Source organism: Akebia trifoliata, chromosome 3 (genome assembly GCF_017979445.1).
Source record: "Akebia trifoliata isolate Shusen 1 chromosome 3, ASM1797944v1, whole genome shotgun sequence".
Lineage (NCBI taxonomy): Eukaryota > Viridiplantae > Streptophyta > Magnoliopsida > Ranunculales > Lardizabalaceae > Akebia > Akebia trifoliata.
This window is the reverse complement of record NC_141377.1, coordinates 51,933,082-51,957,236: the sequence shown is the minus strand read 5'-3', so window position 1 is coordinate 51,957,236 and position 24,155 is coordinate 51,933,082. Positions and strand designations below refer to the sequence as shown.

Here is a 24,155-nt window from a genome sequence, read left to right as displayed (position 1 = left end):
AGACATGAATAATCATCATTATCGAAGTAATATCTCAAAGATTTGGGACCGGCTAAATGAATGATTTTTTCCCAATTCTTTTATGTCTAAAGTTACATCTTTAATTTATTATTGCAAGTATATTCATGGAGACATGATTACACTTAATACACCAAAGGATCAGGTAAGGTTTTGTTTGTCGCTATATAATAGGAATAGGGTCTATGTGGCAAATTTTTGGTAGGAGTTTAAAGGAAGCAGATCTTCTGTAGCACACTGTTCCTGCGGCATAGATCCAACAGTTGAAAGAGCACCATGTCAGCCATACACTTAGCTCCCACACTTAAAATATTGGGTGATTAGTAGCCGTTCATTTTTAAAGACATGGATTTGAAGGAAAAAAACTGTTTTTAAATTTTTTTTTTTTAAATCAAATCTAAATCATGATCATAAGAGATTGAGATGTTAATTCTTTTTACAAAATAGCTTTTTCTTATCCGTTGGATGTGTGCTACAAAAATCGTGTGCCACAAAGGATCCGCTTCTGAGTTTAAAATACATCAGGCTCCTAACAAGGCCATTTTAAATAGCATGCAGTTCATTAATTCCACGTGGACACCGGATGTTCTTATGTTGCACTCTCCACTGAAAAATAATTTTCCTGAGAAAATGATATTTTCATCTTGGTGATATCCCCCTCGCACATTCCTCACTCCATGAAAATGAAATGCTGTTACTGTCATTATTACAAAGCCAACTTAAATTTCCTAGGTACAATCAAACACTTATGCTCACGAGTCGCAGGTGTACTTGATTGTTCTTCTTTTTCAAGAATAGATTGCCACTAATATTTCCTAATTAGAAAATCCTAAATATTGATTACATTGACCAAATAATACAACTTAATGAGATTAATTCAACAATAGCGGTTTTGTGTATCCCATGCACATTTATTTAATTTATCACTATGATCTTATAGTTTCAACAATTAAGCCAATTGTGGCCAATCTTGACCTCATTTAAGGCCACAAAAGAGCTTTCACTGCCTTCTAAAGCCTTGATTTATAGTAACGGTAGAAAAAGATTATAACATCACGAATGTATAAGACAGTAATTAAATTAAGATAATGATTGATAACATATAACCTCAACTTTAGAATTCTGGACATCAATTAACGAAAATTATATGTAAATATCACATTATAGACTATAATATTATCTGACTCATGAAAATTGCTCTGTTATTCATCGGCATTTGACACATGGCAAAGTGCGTCTGGCGAAGTTGATTAAGATCGGGTGAAGTTCCATAGAACAATTTCATTGTTATATTCTTGTGAGCAATGGTCCAATTGTAGCTGTTGGAATTGGAGATCATGATCAAGGGAGGGGTAATAGGCGAGGTTTGGGTCATTGCAACAGGCGACAAGCCGGTCCAGGATGATCCAGTCGTTTGGACTTGTTTCGGAATTGTGGTAAACCTGGCTCAGATTTCCATTTCTACCATGGTTGGTCATGGAAGCTTCAGTATTTGTAATCTCCTCAACATCATTGCAGATAGTTACATCGAATTCCCTGAGAAGGCCCATGTTGTTGTTGTTGTTGTTGGGGGTGATATTAATATTTTTGCTGGCTTCGGATTCTTGCTTGCAAGTGCTTCCCATGTACTGAAGAATTTGATCCAACGGTCCATCATTTTGGGATTTAAGCATTTGTGTCTTTGTATTGGTTGTGATCAATGAGTGGTTTGGGCTATCAACAGACTTTTGATCGTTTTTCTTCTTGAAAATACGACAGACTACCCACCCGTTGTCTTGTGTCGTCTCTCCCGTTGGATTAACGGCCTAAATTTTACAGTGATTATATAGCCTAAGATGATTATAAGGTGATAAAATTGAAGGAACATCTTAGCATCCAAGAAATGATCATTTAGAAGTTAGTGACCTTCACAACCATGTTTGTTTCACAAAAATCCCCTAAAAACATTTTTATTTTAACTTTTAATTAAAAAAAGTTACTGTCATTGTTCAATCTTATTTTTGTAAATATCACAAAGTCTTAATACGTTTTGTTTACAAGAATACCATTTAAAATGATAACAAAATTTTTAAAAAAAATTAATACATAAAAGAACAAGTAGGTATACTTTTTAAGGGTATTCATGAAAGAAACATTATTGTGAAGGTTGCTAAGAAAGATAGATGTAGAAGTAATTAACAAGACCTTAAAATGTAAATAATTAGAAGGCATTAAAAGGGTTCGTCACTTACATTGTTTTCGATGGAGTTATTGTCAAGTCTATATTCATGCATGATCCAATTAGATTTTAGGCCTTGCGGGGCTCTACCCTTGTGAAACACAAGAGTCTTTCTCATTCCAATCCGTTTGAAGCTACTATATATGACCTTATCACGGCCGGTGGCCTTCCAGAATCCTGCAGCTGTTGCTCGATTAACTCGAATCCCTGTTGGGTACTTTTTGTCTTTGTGGTTGAAGAAGTACCATTCATTTTGAGGCGTGGATCCTATTTTACACTTCTCTGCATAAAATCCCAATTCAACACCAATATAATGTCAAAATTTAATATACTTTATTTATTCATGGTTGAAGACATTGAGTTGAACACTGAAATATGACCAAGCATATATATGTTTTTTTCAGAGATTGAATAGAGCATCATAAGAAGAAATGAAACACTTACAAAGAAATTGTTATAGAAACAAGAATGAAGTTTTCATTCCAAAGAAAATAAGAAGAAATGGCTATATATGGGACTACCTTGTATATCCCACGGCTCGAACTTATTAAGATCAACGTCCCGGATTACATCCAAGTCTATCTTCTGATATGTAACCTTCTTCTTTAAGTAGTAGTGTAAGAGCTCCTCTTCTGTTGGATGAAAACGGAAGCCAGGAGGGACCAGAGACTTCTCGTTCGCTAGACTCATTTTACGAAAATGGCTATACTGATTAGAGACCCAACACTTCTTAGAATTCAACTGAATTCTATATGTCAATCAACATAAGTGAAGGGAAACTGAGGAAGAAAGAATGTACGTAAGAGGCTGGTCACTTATACGTGGTTTGGAGCCTGGAGGGGAGGCTTTCAGCAAAAATAAAGTTGGGATGGTGATGGGGGTCCAAACAAACAAGTTGAGACTTGGGAGGGTCACGAGGGGTCGAAATATGTGTGGGGAGGTCGGGTAGATGTCCAAAATAAAGGATTTTTTTTTTGAGCTCACTGAAGTATGGGTTCCACCAATCATAAGGTCCCACATGTATTGAATGGCATTCATAATTTACAAAAGTACCTTGAAATGCTTGACGTAGCCAGCACTGACGAGTCGAGAAAAAAAAAAAAAAAAACGAGTCAACATAAAGGAGTGGTATTTTGCTCACAGCCAAACAGCAGTTTGACATGTAGTGTAAATGACATCAGCAATAACCAGAAAATTTCTCTCTTACCCAAACGTTCTCTACCTATAGATTTATTTTTTAAGATTTCAAATATTTAAAAAGGATCTTTGCACTCACATTGATTATCACATTGACAATCTAGTAAGAGAATGTTTTAGATTTCATGAAAATATTTATATTAAAATAAAAATTATTTTTTGAGTTTGATTTAATGTGTTGAAAATAGATAATTATCGAGCATTTAAATATATAAAAAAAATTCAATGATAAAAAATATTTTTTTTTTTAAAAGTTCATATAAATTGTCCTCTACAATCCTGTTGCATCGGATCATATTTTTAAATATCACAAGATGATTAGATCAAAAAAAATTTCTTTTTTCACTATGGGCAAGAGAAAGAAACTTTCTCTTTCATTGTTGATGTCATTCACACCACATCAAATGACTCTTGGATTGTGAACAAAAAAAATCCGTCAAAATAAAGGGATACCTTATGTTCCATTTTCATGAGTTATTTTTTACTCACGTAGCCCAACAGGTTTGACATGCAGCACAAATGACATAAGCAATAAAGAAAAAAAATTTATCTCCTCTCCTACCCACAAATTTTAATTTTAAGATGATTTAGGGATCCAAACCGGTGTCCCATACCTAACTAAGGTTAGGAGGCATCTCATGTTATGCCACATGGCATTTTTAGGACCCACTGACTGTATGGATATGTAGTTGATCCCTTTGTGAACCTATGTATTGAAAATCATAGTGTTTGATAACTTATATCCACTAGATCTAACTCATGAAAAAGAGCTTAAATCCAACGATTAGATTTCATTCTTAAGACAATGTTATAATCAATGGATGCGCATCACCAATCAACCTACTCTTTTGTGAGTAGGTTCACCAAGGGATGGACAATATGTCTATAAGGTTATTTTTTTATAGAATGTAAATAATTTAATACCTTAAAAAAATTAAAAGGATAAATTTTACCATTGGAATTGAATTTGAAATTTAAGAGATACTTTTTCACTATTGATTTTGAATTGATATTTAAAAGTTGCATGGATCAAGTAAATAAATAAGTATATTTTTAAATTTTATTTTATGTGTTTCGGTTTGGCTTAGGCATGAATTTTAGATTGTTGTATACCAATCCATCTTAGTCAAACAATTAAAATCTTACTAAATTAGACTTTACAAGAGTGGACCTTTGATAAAGGGATGTGTCATCAATTTCAAAACACAATGGGCAACTCAAATGGTCACCAAATTGTGGACGGGTATGTTAAAAATCACCTAAAAATTGAATCAGTCCTTTCACAAATCCAACCGGGTCACCAGTCCAATTAGTTGAATCAGACAGGTCAATTAGGTGTTTTCAATTGACTCGACCCGTAGAAGCTAGCAGGTCTGGTCTGGTCCGATTTATAAAACACTAATTTCAAATATTCACCAAAACACCTACATGCTCACTTGACCTTGGCCTTCTCTAATAAAAGAATGCAAAATGATCGATTCAGCCTCATTTCAATTTGAAACTAAAATCAACCAGTCATCTTCAATCCCTTTGGGTGAAATTTTTACCCTAGTCTTAAGCCATACAATTAATTAAGAGTACTTATATTGCCACACCAACTTTTGCTAATACTAAGATGTGTGCTATATCTTTGGTGATTTACATATGAATCGGGGTGGTGTTAGCAAAACTTGATATAGCAAAAGAATCTCCCTTAATTAGCCTTCAAATCTAAAGAATAATATAGAATTTTTGAAGTGAAAGATGAGATTTTTTTTATAGAATTTTTTTAGGATTTTCTATAAAGGTGAAGGGTTCAAAATAATGAATTTAAGATGAGGTTAAATGGAAAAGTTAAAATTCATTTAAGATAGAGGTTAGAGAGTTTGAAGGTAGATATTTTTTAGAGAGAATGACTTTGAAGCACTCTATATTGAGAATATGTACCGAATAGTCCCCTAGTAAAAAATACGGATCATTTAAGTTCCACTTAATAAAACATTAGTCTATTAAGGATCTTTTGAAGATTTTTTAAAGACAAATACCTGAAATATCCTTTTAACGACTTTGCAAAGTGTTTCATATGAAAATATAAGGAATCAATTAAAAAATTCGACCAATTTATTTAGTTATTAATATTTCTGTGAAAAATAAAAAATAAATATTTTATTTATTAAAAATTAAATACAATATAATTTTATAAGACACATTTGTGTCGACTCGCTAATTTTTGAGTTAAATCAATTTGATGAACATTCAAGTCGAGTTTTTAAATTATATTTTAATTATTTAAAATTATTTATTTATTTTAATAAATCTAATATTCTTAGACCAAATAAGTTTGATGATGATCATCCTCATCTCCATCACTATCATCATCATCTGTGTTTAAAAGATATTTTATTTTGGTAAGAGAAACAAGTTTTTTTTTTTAATTTATCTACAAGAGATTACCATAGTTAAGGGGCATCTCATTAATTATAACACATAGGAGTAGTTCAAATATTTTCAAATAAATAAGTTTCTTTAATTTTCAAAAATCATTGAAAGGGTAATTATGTTATTTTTTCTTCAAAAATCCTTTTTAGACTAATATTTGATAAATTAGGTACTAAAGAATCCATATTTTTTTATAATGAACTTTTTGATACATATTTTCGAAAAATAGGTCTTTACGGTAATTGTCCCTATTAATAAAATATAAAGAAATGTCTAAACTACCCAACAAATTAAAGAAAGGGGAAGAAGTCAAATAGGGCTTACAGTTGAAAACATAGGAGTAGTAGAAGGGTGTTTAAATCACCCAAAAAACTTGAGGAGGAAAAAATGAGAGGAAGGTAGGGTCAAAAGATTTAGTAGAAGATTAGGGGGCATGAAATTGAAAATACAAGAGTATCTCAAATTATGATTATGTTTCAAGGAAATACATAAATCATCCAAAAAGTTGTGGAAGAGGGGGGGACATTGAACCTAGTATAAATCTAAATCAGAAAAAAAAAAAAAAAAAAAAAAAAAGTTCTATAAATCAGACAATAAGAATAGTTGGAATGAATTTATCAGTTTAAGTGATAGAGGCACGAAAAAGTCGTTGTCCTTAAAATCAATTTCGCCCCCTTAGGATGATATCCACGATACAGTTGGTCTCTCAAGCGATCGATTTTCAAGATTCAATAATCACAAGTTTGTTAATTGTGCACTTAAAAATAACAAACTTTCTACGAACTCAATCGAATCGGTATATGAGCAATGAGAATTAGAAAAATAGAAGTTTCTATTTGCAATATGTATTTCTGCATACAAAACTCTAGGACATACTCCTCTTTTATAATAGTATTTGGGTACAAAGAAGCCCAACGATAAGTGGGCCTTTCACGTGCACCCACGTGAAGTTTAAATCGGAAATTTGCACCCCCCCCCTACGCGCGCATCGTATGCACACACGAGCATTAAGGGTTTGCGATGGTTTAACCCCAAACACAATGTGTTGTAGTCCTATAGTGCCTTGGACCCCTATGTACGCATAATGTGCCTTGGGTCCCCATGTACGTGTAAGTCCTAATTTTTTTTTCTCTCACTCAAGTAAGTAGGAGAGTGAAAACATTTATAAGTTGAACATAAGTCATATATTTAAAGAGTTATCTCTATAACTCTCAAGAGAGAGAAAAAATCTTTGACTGTTCAACTATCACAAATAAGGAAAATGTTTTTTTGACTAAGATTTCACCAAAAATGAAAAAAAAAAAACCATATTACAACTACATTTAAGAGAAAATAAGGTTTTGAGTTCAAATCTCGCTCCCAACAAAATCCAATAAATAATATTAATTATGAATCCTATAAGGGGCAACATGTTGAAAGAGGGGGGGCAACAATTTGAAAATATGAGTGTTGTTCAAATTATGACTATTTTTTGAGGAGGAAGTATATAAATCTTCCAAAAATTTAGAGAGGAGGGAGGGCGGCAACTGCCCCTTCTAGCTCCCTCTTGACTCCGTAAAACACCACATCGAAAAGAAAATTACCATGTAGTATTCTTGGATTCTCTATTTAGACAAAGAATGAAAGTGATTTGTATAGCCAACTCCAAATCTTTGGCAAAAGAATTTAAAGATAAGTTGAACATCAACTTACAATCTCAAATTAGAATTCCAAGGTATCAATCATCCAAAGTATAGTTCCAAGCCCTAAAGACACATAAGTCTCTTAATGCTTCCCATAATTATTCTATACAAATCGCTCTGATTGGCAATTATGCCACAGATGTGACTTCAATTTTTGTTGTTATACAATTATGAAGGAAAGGTAGACTAACATTATAACTTACGATATTCATTTATTATGGGTTTGAAATTTTTTAGGTCCCCATGCCTATCTCTATCATCAGTTTTCTCTTGTGCTGCCATCCAAACACTCATGGCATTTAGAATATCCTTGTTATTCTCCTAACTTTCCACTAAACGAACATAAACTTGTCGTTTGGCCCAAAATTGAATCCGATCACAAATCACATCTTTCTACTAACTAGAGTATTAGACTACGACATGAATGGTTCTCATGGTAATCTCCTATATTAAGTTAAGTGGAAAGGAATTTTCAGTTACATAATGTTTTCATAGTAAAAGCCTTATACTGTAAATTTGAAGGGGTTGGCTCAATGGCAATTTCAGACTGGTAAGCAATTAATGCACGTAGGTTGTGAGTTTGATACCCAATATGAGCATTAATTCCTCAAGGGTCACCCGCGAAAGCGCGCCCTCAATCACCTGGCACGTGTGATGTATAGGTGTTGCAAATGTCCCAGGACTAGTCCTTGGACAATACCATGGCATATGAACTGGGCAAAACCCAGATACAACCTGATCCGCTGTCTATAGGGATACCCGATTATTAAAAAAAAAAAAAAAAAAAAAACCCTTATACCATTTCATTAATCATAAAATAAAAGTAATGATTTTCTATCTCCCCCACATGGCATACTCAAAAGACTCTCCTTATGTGGCATGTGCTAGAATCATATATATATTTTTCTCGGGATACATAATTGCAAATATGTATGGGGATGTACTATGTGTATCTCGAGGCAAAAATCTATGATTATAGCACATGCCATGTCAGGAGAGTATTTGAGTATGCCACATGGGGAAGTCTAATTATCATGTATGACTCTTAAAATAATTCACTTACATTTTTTTATGGCTAAAAAAGTGAGGTAGACACCATTCCTATAGAATAGGAACGAGACACCTAACCCGATCTTAATTTGGTCGTAAAACCATCATCTTAGTTTTCTAAGATGGTTTCCATTGAAGAGCATGGACATCCATGTAAGAGTCGCCTAATGTCAAATATTTGTTCTTGAAGAAAAGACGATTCATAAAGTGATAATTTATCAAAGAGGGGTGAATAACTAACATGCCTAGATGTGTAGAAGATAATGAAGAATAAATACATTAACTTGTATGAGATGGATCTCGATTGGGCCATGACCAGTTTACAATCTCAAATATTCGTTCCACTATGTCCCATAAACATGGTTATATTTTCACTCTCCCCATATCCATGCCATTGTAGCATTTTTTTTTTTTTTCCACATTATTGCAAAGCTTCACCAGTGTCACTAATGTTAATATATATGCTAATTACGGCAAAACAACTCTTGATCAATATTATATTTATAAGTAACAAATATTCAATATATGTTTCAATGGTTAAAGCTTCTTCTACTTTGGAGATTTTAGATTAATTTTCTAATTGTAGCAATGATTCTATTTTCTTTTGGGTTGTTACACTATTGTTATCTTTCAATTACCAACAAAAATTCATCTGAGGACATCCATGGTTGGAATCTATTTAAGGAAAAAAAAACTCTTAACATGACAGATGAAGTGACGGTCACTACGTGAAAAAGGGGTAAATTTGATGCTTAGGTGAATCAAATTTGCTTGGATTTAGTCAAATGCGACAGACCCTAGTATCGAATTTACCCTTTTTTCACAACATTTTGGAAGCTGGTTCCATAGTTTAGGAGTAAAATGATGAAATGCAGGAATAGTAAATAGAATCAATTCAATCTTCATCATGCATTAATTAAGTTACTGACAAAGATCCGTATTGGGCCTTAAAATTTGATAAATGAAGTGTAGGGCTTATTAGGCTCATAAATAGGCTTTGGATATTGTAAGGCCCATGTCAATGAGGTGGAGTCTCTTTTTCTTCATTCTTAGAGTGGGGAAAAAAAGGATAGTTTCATTATACCGGATTTTGTTTGTTTGTTTTGATATCCAAATTTGAATCCAAAATCCAATGGATACTCTAAATCTATATTCAAATTCGAATTTAATTAAATTATCATATATCCGATATTATCCTTTTGGATCTATTATTATTATTATTTCTAATTGAATTCGAATAGGATTTGGTTAATCAACAATCCATTGATAGGCCTGTCACTACGAGAAACTGAAAATTTTGACTAGAAAATTCGATGGGCCAAAGCCCACAAATTTTAGAAATTGAATTTTGACGGCTTATGACCGTTGAAATTTTTATGTTCCCTGATTTGACGGTTTAGAGGAATCAAATTTCTACCATCCTCTATTAATTTGATGGTTTCGATTCATCAAAAAACAAAATTGACAATGAAACATTCAATGCCTTGAATCATCGAATTTTATGATATTTAACGGCCTTAGGCCGTAAAATATAGGATATTTTCACGTTGTGTATCAACGAAGGCAATGGTTGATAGATTTAGATGCATATATAGTATATAGTGCATGAGAATGCATCGGATCATCATCATTAATCTCATCCATAGTTAGCTATAGGAGCCTTTTATTGTATGAAAAAATCATTTTGGAAATAATTTGAGTACGATTTAGAATATACACTTAACAAATTGTTTAGAAATTTGGCCAAAAAGATGAAGAACAACAAAAATACGATATGATAATGGTTTGGATATAATTCGAGCTCAGCACTCCAAAAAATCTTCAAAAATCAATGTGTTTGTGTGTATGAGAATAGCTTTTACTTGAATTTTAATGAAGTATTAGATAAAGAATAATAGAGTAAAGAAATAAAATATAAAATAAATAATAATAGTGCAAAACTACTAATCAAGTGACCAAAATAACAAACTATTCACGACCACAATTAATCAAAAGTTGTTTTCATTATAATATGTTTTGATTATGATCAAGTGACCAAAATAACAAACTATTCACTACTAAGAATTATTACTTTCGTATCACATATATTTAAATCACCACAATTAAAACCCTTCAAATTTGAACTCGATCATCCTTGTTTTAATCAAATCTTCTAACATATATATGAAGTCAATCTATGATTCCTATTTAATTATGTGAGAGAAGTTGTACTTGGATTGGGCAGGCTTCCCAAAGTCTTAGTCCTAGCCCAACTAAGTTTTTATCAGCTTCCACAGTCCTAGCCCTAAGCCCAACCATATTTTAATTTAGCTTTTGTTTTTGAACCTGAAACAAACCCAAGAATCGAGATGACTCAACTGATTTTGATATATTTTTCAGAACAATAAATTAACTTATTTTTAAAAAAAAGTCAAGTGATAATATGATTCGCCAAGTGGCATAATCAAATGACTCCATGACGTGATAAGTTCGAGTATCGTAGATCTATATGTCTCAAGATACATGATAGTAATTTCCCATTAAAAAGTGCATCTTGAGGGAACCATGTATGCCGAGGCATACAAATCCACGATTTCCAAACTTGTCCACATCATGGAGTCATTTGAGTGTGCCACCTGATGAGTCATATCATCAGTAATGATTTTCTAACTCTCACAGACTACCTCAAAAACTCATTGACGTGGCATGTGCAAGAACCGTAGATTTTTCCCTCGGGATACACAACTGCACATCTCAATAAAACATGTGTAGTTGTGTATCCTGAGGGAAAAAATCTATGATTCTTACCTATACCACATCACTGAGTTTTTGAGTTATTCTGTCTGGTTGAGTTACAAAATCAGCACTCTAAAAAAAATGATTTTATGTTAAATATAAAATTTTAAATTCCATTTAAAAGAACCTGACTCGTCCAAGATGAGTGTCCAAGTCAACTCGGTCTTCGCCACAGTGGGTCGATGGATATGTGAAACCAGGTCTTAAAACCATGAATTAAACTCATGGGTCGACCCGTTAACCCCTTAAATCCAAATGCATGATGCAGGATCTTCAATAACAGTACAATAATATTAGATATAGTTATGAATAAATAAAAAAGAAAAGATGGGTTACATAGAACATGAAAGATAACTAGATGGTTAGAAACTATACATGAAAAATTGGTTTTTTGAATTACCTCCTCCTTAAATTGAACAAACTAGAAATGCCTCCCTAGATTAAAAAATTTAGACATATATCCCTTGATCATTGATTTAAAGGAAGTTAATTTAACAGAAAAGAACAGTGTCCCGTGTTCAAATAGAAATGAAATTCTCGTTATATTAGCTTCAAATTGTCAAGGGTGGAGACACTAATTTTTTTTCACAATCATGGGTCATGTCTATTTTGCTTAGTTAATGAGGGAGGCAATTAAAACAACCAATAAAATAAAATAAAGAAAAGAGAGATTCTATTGCCGCACCAACTTTATTCTAACAGCATCCCAAGTAATATGTAAATCACCTAAGAATTAACACATATCATGGGATGCTGTTAGTAAAAGCTGCCGCACCAACTTTATTCTAACAGCATCCCAAGTAATATGTAAATCACCTAAGAATAACACATATCATGGGATGCTGTTAGTAAAAGCTGGTGTGGCAATAGAATCACATAAAGTAAAGAAGTGTTCTTCCCTCTCTAGACCTAGTTATCTGAAGAAGCCTTCCAACTGCTAGAAAGACTCCATTGATCTGAATTTGACATAGAAGAAAACCCATTCCCACATTTTGCCACCGTTCTCACGCTCTCAATGAGGGCTTCGGTGCTCGCCTCTTGCGATAAGATCTCCGATAGCTGCTCGGGGCTGATCACCAACTTCACCTTCCACACTCCACTATTGTTACATCTATGAACCACCTCACTTTCTGATCTCTTCAACATTCTCTGATTATCGATAGACATCCGATATGGTGTAACGAACGATGTAGCAAAACTGTTAGCTCTTATATGGCCTTCTCGAGTAATTCGACCTCCTCTTGAAGTGTTTAAAGGGAGAAGATAGTATAATTCTCCTACTTGAAGCTCTTGAGTGTGGAGTAATGGTTGTGAAAAGAGATCATGGCCTCGGAAAATCCCGTGACCGGGGAATTCGTTAGTGACACATTCGACAGTAATGGGTGTGTAGAGTTCCATGATCCCACCATTGGATGTTATGACTTTGACCACTTCATCAATTACTCCAAAGCCTCTAAACACACAGTTCCCCATATATTGTTTCACACCGTATAAAAACCTGTGCTGTCTTCTTCTTCTGAAGAAGAAGAATAAGAAGAAGAGAAGGAAAGGAAGATATGGAGAATGAGATATGGGCGTCGGTGGGACGTTTCTTTAGGGCTTCTTGACCGACACAATTGTCTTTTTTTACGATCAGAACAGAAACCCCATGATAACATGTTTTTGTTTTTTTCCTGAGGTGGCCCACTCAACTTTTTAAGATCATGTGCAGGTTCACCAAGAATGATGCACTTTTACACCATCTTCCGTTCATTTTGATTCAAGCCACCAATCAAAAGTGATTGGTGACCCAGTCGGATTATTTTATATATAAAAAGTAAAAGAATGATGTATAACGTTGATGGGCCTGCCAAAAAAAACCTATGCTACGGGACAGTTTAGGTGCTGTATTAAAATTAGAGAGATTTAGCCGGCAGACCTCCCGCAATTTTATTACAAAAACTCCTTTACTTTATCAATTTTGTTAGCATGACTAAATTAGTAATATTTAAAATCTTGCTAAGGATTATTCACTATATGAAAAGTGAAAATTTCTATAAAAAGTTTTTGATGGGTCAACGCCCACAATTTTTAAAAATCAAATTTCGACAGTCAAGTTGTCAAATTTTATATACTCTCTAGATTCAATGGCTTAGAATCGTCAAATATGAGCTTTTTTTAGCATTGTGATTGGACCTGTATGGATTATCAAATTGGCAATCCAAAGCCATAGTCTTCTAGATTTAATGGAAAGACTCATATCCAAAATAACAAATTTTAAAAAAAGAATTTCTTTTGATCTTGATCGAAGGTATTAAAAATGAATGATTACCAAACTTCGAAATTTTAAAAAAAAATTTAACGATGAAAATAATTTATTTATTTATTATTTTTTTTATTATAGAATTATTGGAATTTTGTCCTTTATAAATCTTGGGGCGTCATATCATATTTTTGGATGTCACAAATTGATGTGTTTAGAATCCATTTCAAGGTATGTTAAGTAACAAATTAACCCCATAATTTAAATGCGTGAATCTCTATTACACGGTTTGTTACATATTGTAAGATTTGGTGGGTAATTAATATCATAAAGTATCATTTTCTGAGAGTTGTCAAAACTTCGAGAGAGTTTTTTTTAATAAAAATGCAATAGTTAGGTTTGTCGGATAAATCTCTTTTAAAATTAATCTCAGTCACAGATGGCCTGTTAAACCAAGATGGGCCCACTTATTCAAAGGTTCAGATTGGGCACATTTTTATCCAGTTGACCATCTTTGGTAGTCTTTAAGACCATCATATCTTTTCCTTTTTAGTGTTTAAGTGTGGCCCACCCATAGGTCACTTTTTTAAAAAGAAAAAAAGGTTTGGGAGTTGTGCTGCAAATTTGAGAATAAAGAAAAACAAAGGTCAAAAGCTAGGCAGGAATAGAGTAGCCGAGATTTTAGGAGGTTACACACAGGGATTCCCAGAAGAAAGTTCTAATCTCTAGGAATCTACTATTGATCTATGAGGATGAGAGAGAGCGTCAAACATTGTTTGAAGTTAGAGATTTTTTGTCAAAAAAAGATTAATAAAATATAAAGAGAGTTGGACCAGACTTTCCTTTGTTTCAGAGCATGATCGTAACTCTATGGTATTTGCTTTTTTCCATTTTGTATGAAGTGCGAATTGACCCATTTAATTTTTCTTTGGACAAGCCTTTTTCTTTTCTCTTTTTATTTTTTGGATTTTTCTTGGATCAAACCAACGGCTGAGATGTAAAAACAAAAGCACCAGTTTCTTAAAGAGTGCAAATATTTTAGGACCCTAGTAAAGAATTCGGACCATTTAAGTCTCACTTAATAAAATATTAGTCTAATAAGGATATTTTGAAGATTTTTTTTTCTTAAGAAAAATACTTGAAATATCCTTTTAACAACTTTACAAAACGTTTAATTTTAAAATATGGGAAGTCAAATAAAAAACTCGACCAATTTATTTAGTTATTAATATTTCTATGAAAAAAAATTATTTATTAAAAATTAAATTCAATATAATTTTATTTGACTCCTTTTGTGTTGATTTGCTAATTTTTGAGTTGAATCACAATATGTGAAAACTGGAAAATTTTACAAAAAAATTGACGGGTCAAGGCCCACGAATTTTGAAAATCAAATTTTGACGGTCTAGGACCGTTGAAATTCTTGATGTTCCCAAATTAGACGGCTTAGAGTTGTCGAATTTCTCTCATCCTTCATTAATTTGATAGATTTGGCCCGTCGAAAGAAAAAATTTGATGATGAAAAATTCGACGCCAATTCGATCTTTTAGTCTATCAAAATGGGTTTTTTTTACATTTTGTCAATTCGATGAACATTCAAGTCGAAATTTAAAATTATGTTTTAATTATTTATATATTTTAATAAATCTAATATACATAGACCAAATCAGTTTGGTGATGATTATACCTATCTCTATCATCATCATTAGTGTAGCCATCATCATCTATTTGATTTAAAGATTACTGATTTTGATAAGTGAACAAGTTTTTTTTTATAAAACATAAGAATAACTCAAATATTCTCAAATAAACATGTTTCTTTAAACTTCAAAAATCATTGAAAGGGAATTACGGTATTTTTGTTTCAAAAATCCTTTTTAGATTAATATTTGATAATTTGGATACTAAAGAGCCCATATTTTTAAAGAAGGGACTTTTTGATACATATTTTCAAAAAATAGGTCTTTGCAGTCATTGTCCCAAATATTTTAGGAATGTCTTTTTTAAGAATAACTAGGATATCCTCTCATCTTAGCCGTACATCATTTGAGAATGAAAATTTTCTCAACATGATTCTTGTAGCAACCTTGTAGTACATTTTAAACGATCAGAAGAGCGCCACATCAGCAATAAAATTAGATATCACACCTAGAATCTGGGGAGTTCAATAGTCGTTAATTTTTAAATATATGGATCTCCATAAAAAAAAAATTTAGTATTTGATTTATCTTACTTTTTTAATCAGATCTAAGTCATGAACACAAGAGGTTGAGATGTTAATTTTTTTTATTAAAAAAAATATATATACATACCTCTCAAACATTTAAAGTGTGCTATAGGGTTGCCACAGGAAGATGTGCTGTAGAGGATCCGCTTTCGTGCTCATTGGCTTGCAAAATCGACCTGATCCACTCAAAAAAAGCAAAGTTAGGGCCTTGATCTTGAACCCGCAAAGGTAGGGTCGGGTTTAAAATTTTCAATCATTTAAATTTGGGCTAGGCCAAAACCTAACAATTACCATCCTGTCCCAAACGGATTCGGCCCACTATCACATTTTAAATGTGTATATTATATATAGATAGATGTATGATTTTATAATAATTAGATAGCTAAAACATATTATAAACAATAAATTTACTTTCATATCTAATGGTTTTCAATTAAGATATATATTGCACTCATATTTTGATTTAAAAATAAATGAATATATCAAACGATTCCAAATGATTTATAATAAAAAAAAAAGGTTATATTTTCTTTTAGGAGTCAATTTAACTTGAGTTTATTCCGGGCCCATTAAGGGTTGTTTCTCCGGCATAGCAAACTAAGACCTGATAGGATTATAGAGCTAGTCTAAGGTATATAGCCCACCACTCTAGGGCCCAACCAGGCTCAGTTAAAATCCCCGCATTGACAAACAAAAATTCTTTTTGGTCCAGTACTGACCAATTTGACCACAGACTTCAAGCCCAGTGGATTTTTCTTTTTGGGCCAAACCGACAATCAGAAATAGTTCAAATTCTATGGCTAGAAATTACTAATCAGGCTTGACTTTTCTTGACGTTTTATACAAACATGTTTGGGTTATTCTTAACTAATAATGAGGTCAAACGGTTTAACATTTTACATTTGTGGTCTCTGTACTATGAAACCGAGACACTGTGTAGGCATTTCTTCCCGCCCTTGTACTATTTCTTATTTACAAGATACACTCTTTGAATGTTTAAATTACAACTTTCGGCGCCACTCAGGTAACTAGTAATGATGAGGGCTGTTTGGTAATAATTAGACACTTTGAATTTTCAAGAGTCTCAAAAGTATGACAAAAACCGTTTAGATATCAACAACAGAGTGCATGAGACCATCATTTGAACCACACAAGGGTGTGCTATCGAGATTCAAAGCCCAATGCTATATTTATTTTACACTTCTTGCACTCATTATGTCTACCCTCTTCAAAACTTCAAATGTTATTCGAGATCAGATTAAGACTAATCCACTCATTGGATCTGATTAGTCTCCAGATCCGTTCAGCTCATCCTATCTGATAACATTGGATCCAGATCAAGGTTTTGGGTTTGATGAGGATCCAATCCTTATTCAATCCAATTGTTGTCAAATTTGATTTGGATTCAACTTGGATATAGGGCTCAATTGTTGTCTGCTAAAGCTTTACGTAAAAAAAATTTGCACATCATTCGACGGCCAAGATCCAATACAATAGAGTAGGCCAAAAATCTTTTTTTTTTTTTTTTGGGTGGTAAAATAGGTATCCTGCATTCCTTTGGGTATATTGTCTAATCCCTACAATTGCATATCTCAATTTCATATATGGTTTCAAAGTGCAATGGTGTAAGTCAAGAGACCACCCAATTTCAAAAACATTACTAGATTGGCCAAAATCAATTTTTTTCTTTTCAAAATAATATAGTTCAGCCCATTATAAAAATTGGTTAATGAACGTCCAAATTAGACTAACATCTAACCCCAAGATGAAGCCATATTGAGAAAATCTAAGACCCAAAAGAGGTAATGGACAATAATAAAACCCACATGGAGTCGACATTGAATCTCTTTAAGGTCTAAAAGAGGCCATTCGATCTTTGATTCTTTGTGGTTGTCCATTTATTTTTATTTTTATTTTATTTGCTTGGGTATAGGTCCATCTAATCATCCGGAGATACTTCTTCAGCAACAAATGTTCACGTGCAATCCAAGATGGAAGAGGTACATAATTTGAAGGGTTTCAATGGTTCTGACTAGTTCACATTGATTGTTAATCGCATTGAGTTTTAGGGAATGTATTAAAGTGTTATAAATGAAGCATCGTAAAAAAGTATTATGATACACTAAATCATATTTTAAGATTAGATCAAATAATTATGAATTAGATCAGATCTGATTAAATATGATCTTATCTATCTGGATTATTAGACTGATTAAGATTCTCCTCTTTTCTATACAAATCTTATTAAGGTTCTATGATCCTTAATTAAGTATCGATACACTTACACATGTTCACATGGTCACATGTCAACGTTCCTAATTATGGCATCAATAAGACAATCTACAGTATGAGCAAGTATTTTAAACTCCATAAATAGAAGGCAAAGGTAAAGTAAATAACTTTCTCTAACCAAAGTCTTTACTCAATTAGAATTTATACTAACTTGATTGTCAGAATATAATCATAGATCCCCATTAATGTAGTAACGAACAATCAACTATAGATCTAATCCAAATAAGGAAAATGGCAGAGATCGAGATAGGAAACACTAGTAGAATTAGAAAATCAAATGAATAATGCCCAAAAACATTAGTAGAATTAGAAAATCAAATAATAATGCACATATAAAACTTTAAAATATATAAATATATAATTAAATATGATTTTATAGCATTGAATAGCCTTTTGATGATCTTATAAAAAGATTTCTACTAATTTCTATTTTTATTGCAAAGATATTAGGACTAATTTCTATTAAATATGATTGCAGGGAATTTTTTTTTAAGGGAATAGTATGATTTACTCAAAACAACGGTAGCGGAAAAATGAAAATTATGTGGGAAAATAAGTTCAACAATTTGATTGTACGTAGAAAAATGTTGAAAAAAGAGTTGGCTTTTAGTTTTTTGGGGGTGGAAGAGACTAACATTACGAGGTGGGAAAATCATTTTCCTGGAATGTGGGAAGAAAATGTATTTGGGCTGAAAAATAAATACCAAGGAAATTTGATAATATTGGAGACCGACCGCAAGCCCAAGGCTGAGATGAAAGGAAATATTAGAACAGATAATTTACAAGAATTCATTTTTCTAAGGAATCCCTACAAATATCTTCTCACCTCTGTTGTTCGTACAATCTTATTCACTGCCATTGGACATTAAAAAAATTTCATCATACATGATTTTCAATTTCGTTGTACATTAATATAAGCAATAATTCCTTAGGTACCACTTGTGAGGACGCATCCTCACTTACCTGGTGCATGTGATGTGCGAGCATTGCACATTCCTAAGACTAGTCCTTGACATGCTGGGCGACATACTCAAATGACTCCATGATGTGGGCAAGTTCTGGAACTATAGATATGATTTTCTCGGATTTCATTTTTTTTATGAGACAGAACAATCATGTCTCTCGAGGCATGAGTATGCCACCTGTGAGCCGTATTATCATGGTTAAGAAAAAAAAAAAAGCCCATTTTCTCCAATAATGACATAAGTGACATATTGTCCAAATTTTGTTGTACGCTAGAATTTTCATAGGTCAGCTAATAAGACATGTTTTTGGATTAATGAATTGAGTGAGACTTGGTAAACTTTGAATCAACAACGTAAAATGAGATCCATAGACCAACTTTCGGATCTATAAATGAAGTTGGGTCCACATTGGGTCCCACCTCTTAAATGACTTCGTGAAACAAACCAAACCAAACAGTTGTCAGTTTTGATCCCTATCTATGCGAGATACTACGATGACCAAAATAACTATTTATTTTGGAAGGTTCGATGAACAAAGATAGTTGAACATTAGATGAGTCGGTGCTGTAAAACTGCCACGTTACACTTATTTAGCCCATTAAATCCATAAAAATTGGGCCCATTACTTAGTAGACCTAAATTAATAATAAATAAATCAAAAATCAAATTCTAGTTTGATTGGTGATTTTAACATTTTTTCTTTTGAGTCTTTTGATGAATGTTGTTTTGCTCATGCCTCAATAGCTATTTGAGAAGTGGTGCAGATGACATAAGCATTACAAAGGAACATTTCTCTCTCCTATCCAATGGAAATTTTTTAATTGGATCACCTTGTGGCATTCAAAAACTTGATCTGATTCCACAGGGTTGTAGAGGACGAAATCTCAAGTACCATTAAAAAAATGAAAAACAAAAAAGTTATTTACACCGTTGAATTTTAATTTTAAATTTGGATACTCGATAACTATCTAATTTCAATTCATTGGATCAAGTTCAAAAAATCTTTTTTTTTTTTTTTAAACTTCTTTTCATCAAATGTAGATGATTGTGGTATTAGATTGCCAATGTGATAAATTCATGTGGGCTCAACGATCATCTTAAGATTTGAAATCTTAAAATAAAAATTTATGGGCAAAGGCTGTGTGAGCGAGAGATAAATTTTTATCTTTATTCCACATGTCAAATAGTTGTTGGGCTATGGCTCATAGGCCCATAAGCAAAAAAATCACTTGTCTTTTGATCCATTCACCCTTGGACCAATCCTTGGTAACCTAAAGAACACAAGCAACCTCATTTTGATTAGGGATGTTAGCCCTTGATTTGGGTCATAAACTTGAAAGGCTAGCTTGTTCATTAAGCCCACAATAAAAAAAAATTTCTATGAACCTTCGAATAGGATTTATCTTTTAGTGTTTGAATTTGTTGAAGCAAAGTAAACATTAACATGTTAGTAGGAGTGGATTCTCTGTACATTTTTTTGTTGTAGCTTCCCATAGTGTTTTAAGTCAGTTGAAATAACAAAAATCTCAATTTTATTTTGGAATAATTCTTGTTTAAAATGTGTTTTGTACATGTAAAAAAAACTCCACACTTTTTAAAGAAAAAACATGTTTTCAACATTTTAAATGCATTTTTAATATTAAATATATATATATAAGAAACTTTTTTTAGGCCCATGCTTAATTTTTATGATCTTTTGGTTATTTGTAATTTAATTCATAAATGTTGTTTAATATAGGATTCTACGATAAAATCACATTGTTTCAATTTAGGATTTCATCGGGCATTTTTTTTCAATACCTTTCATATATTGTTATAAAAAGTTTAGTTTCTGATTTATTTATTTTTTCTAAATTTGATCGAAGCCCTGAAACCTAAAGTATTGAGGAGTTATTTTACATTTTTTTCTTCAAATACGCCTCGGTCAGTCAGTCACCCTCTCTCTCTCTCTCTCTCTCAATTGAATGAAAAGTGTTGTAGCTGACTAAGGAAAAAAATGCCACATAAAATCCGCTTTTGAGTTATTATGAACATAAATAACATCTTAGTCCTTTAGGGTACATAGTCAAAATCAGATCTAAAATAAAAATAAAAATAAAAATAAAAAATAGATTTGAAGCTTTGAAAATAGATGGTGATTGAAATCTCATGGCATGATTTGAATATCTTGTTGACGACTCGACGTGAGGTTTTCTTAAATGTTCCAAAAAGGTAAAGGTTTCTGCAGTAAAATAAGTGTTACAGAGGATCTGCTATTAGCGGGCCTCGAAGGGTACCCATGTGGCACGAAAAGGATGGTTAAAGTAAGATTGTAACCTGGCTCCCTGAAATACAGGATCAAGATATATACTGCAAGCCGCCCCCGTTAAATCCAACCAATAATAACGGATTCCCTAACCTCGAAGTTATATAATAAGGCCCCACATTTTCGGATCCACTCAATGACTCTCAAGCAAACTCGAGCTAGGCCAATATAAATTAAATTTATTATATATTTTAAAAATATTTCTAATATTTTATAATGAGAGATTTACTGGGCAGACCGCGGGGCCCGGTCCGCTACCAACGGGGATACCATGTCCTAAAAAAAAAAAAAAAAAGTATGATTTTAAATCATATATTAAATTATTGGATCCACATGGATTATCGAATTAGCAATTCAATACCACAATCTTTTAGATTTGATAGTAGATATTGTAAATGGATGGCTACACAACATTCACCTGGTGCGTGTGATGTACGTGCAACGCCCCGGGACTAGTCCTCGAACAAGATCATGGTTTATAAACTGAGAAAAGCCCAGATACAAACCCGATTCACTGTTTATATGGATACCAAATTATCAAAATAATAATAATAATAATAATATAATAATCATACCAAATTAATTATAAAAAAAAAACATTTTTCTTATTAATTTAATAAGATTTTAAACCGTGTTAAGGGTCATTTTGCTCAAATGAATTGTCACATTAGCAGTCCAACACCAGAGCCCGACCAATTGACCTAATTCAAAATTTAAAATTAAATTCACGGGTGAAATCTTTACAAACTTAGTTAAACTAGTCCGACTCTTACAAAAACCTGTCCAACCTTCCCAGACCACCCATTTGGTTCGGGAAGAAATTAAGTACAGAGTGGACTCAACTCAACTTGTGTCCGCGAGTTTAAATCATAAGTCAACACATACATTCAAATCAAATTAAGACACAACCACTTGATAGGTTTGTATTTATTGTAACGTCCATCTTCCCTCCACAAACCAATCTCTATTCCCTACTGATAGTTGATCAAATTGAGGCCACACAAGAAGATGGGGAACTGCTTAACCATGAAACAACAATTGGTGCACCCTTCCAGTTTCAATGGTTCCAAGGATTCGAACCCTTTACGCATAAAGGTCCGAATGACTGCAAGAGAATTCAATGAGTTGATGTCACAGGCGGATCAAAGGAAGGGCAAGAATGATATCGGTAGGCTTATTGTGGAAAAGTGTTTAAATGGGAAGTTCGATCCTCAAGTTGTCGAGCCCGAGGATTATGACACGAAGAGGAGTAGTTTGGAAACCATCAGTGAAGAAGAATTAGGAGGAAATTGAGGTATAAAATCGATTGCCTAAATCAGTGTTTTTTTTATGGTTTATGAGTGATAATTAATTAGAACTATAAGGTTTGTTAATGATAGGGTCTAAGAAGCAAAGCAGGTAGTTTTGTGTAAAAGCGTTAGGTGTTAAATATCAGGTGTACTTTGTTTTTGTTTTTTTTTTAATATAAATTTTAGAGCTTTATATATAGGGATTAGAATTAATAGAGTAATTTGAGAGGATAAATTTATAAGGTTTTATTCTTTCTTCTTATTTATATTTGTGAATTTAACACAAATGTTCCTCTACTTGTTGCTGAAACCATCATCGTGGGGACAATTTTCAAACAAACAAATTTCTCAATTTTGTGTCAAAATTAAAGATGCATCAGCCAAGATAATAGTTATGAAAGATATCCATAAGAAAACATCGAAAGTAAGACAACTTCGATCTATTGGGGCTTTTTGCATACATAAATTTGATCCAATCATTAGTAGGGCTGAGCTCAGTTTCAAACAATTTTTTCATGGGTTGGTTGAGCTCTAGCTCAGCCCTAAAGAGGCGGGCTATACCTCAAACTAGCCCTAGACCTCTATAATATCTAATTTGAATAAGTCCTAACACCGTCCTAGCGGGCTTAGGTTGGGTTTGAGTTGATTTTTGGGTTATAAGTAAATAAATTCATGCCCTTCGAAAAAAAACTATTAGATACCATTTTAATAAATAAATAAAAACAAACTGGATTATACTATCTATCATAATTGAGAGAATAGTTAAAGATGAAAGTAAACCTATTATTTATGATATATTTTTTGTTATAAAATCATACATTCATCTATATATACATACTATGGGGGGCGGTTGGTTATTTAAGATCCTTCAACCCATCTTGTTTGTTTCCAATTGATGCTCCCATCGGCCAGGGACTCCCTGAAAACAATCTAATGTTCAAGCAAGTCGATATTTTGACACAATAATAGTAACAGTCTTAGAGATTGTGTATCACGTTGTTTTCTATTGTGCACTTATTTATAAATTTTCTCCAAGAATCCTATCAAACATTGACTTTTGGATCTATGTTTATCTCTAATTAGAAGTTTCTTACAAAGAATTGTTAAAGAATAAGATGCATTGTATCATTGCTAGAGTATCTCATGACAAATGAAATGTTATAATGGAGAATGATATATTTAAAATATATCAATTATGACATTCTACATAAGAAGTATTTGATAAATTAGAATATTTGTATTAGACTAGTTTTTATGTCTTGGTTGATGTAATACTTATAAATACTCTATTCGGGTTTATCTGAGTTTTGGAGTTATCTTCATGCCACATGTAATAGCCGCCTAAACACATTTCTAACGTGTTAAAAGATTGCATCCTTAATTATCAAAGGCACACATAAGTGGTTGTGCTCATAAATTTAGGCTTAAGCTCGAGAACATGGCATCATAACATGGGACGTTAAATTTGAATTTATCA

At 32.6% G+C, this 24,155-nt stretch overlaps 1 protein-coding gene across 1 annotated transcript; it reads right to left on the bottom strand.

Annotated features, from left to right (window-relative positions):
- Positions 1-1,146: 1,146 nt before the first annotated feature.
- Positions 1,147-3,510, bottom strand: LOC147407846 (NAC domain-containing protein 43-like). Its single transcript, XM_086432863.1, has 3 exons — positions 2,758-3,510; positions 2,250-2,518; positions 1,147-1,823 (listed from the first exon to the last, which is right to left on the bottom strand). Exons 1-3 carry the CDS (start codon positions 2,924-2,926, stop codon positions 1,269-1,271), a joined length of 993 nt encoding a protein of 330 aa, XP_086288989.1. The 5' UTR covers positions 2,927-3,510; the 3' UTR covers positions 1,147-1,268.
- Between the last annotated feature and the right edge of the window lie 20,645 nt (positions 3,511-24,155).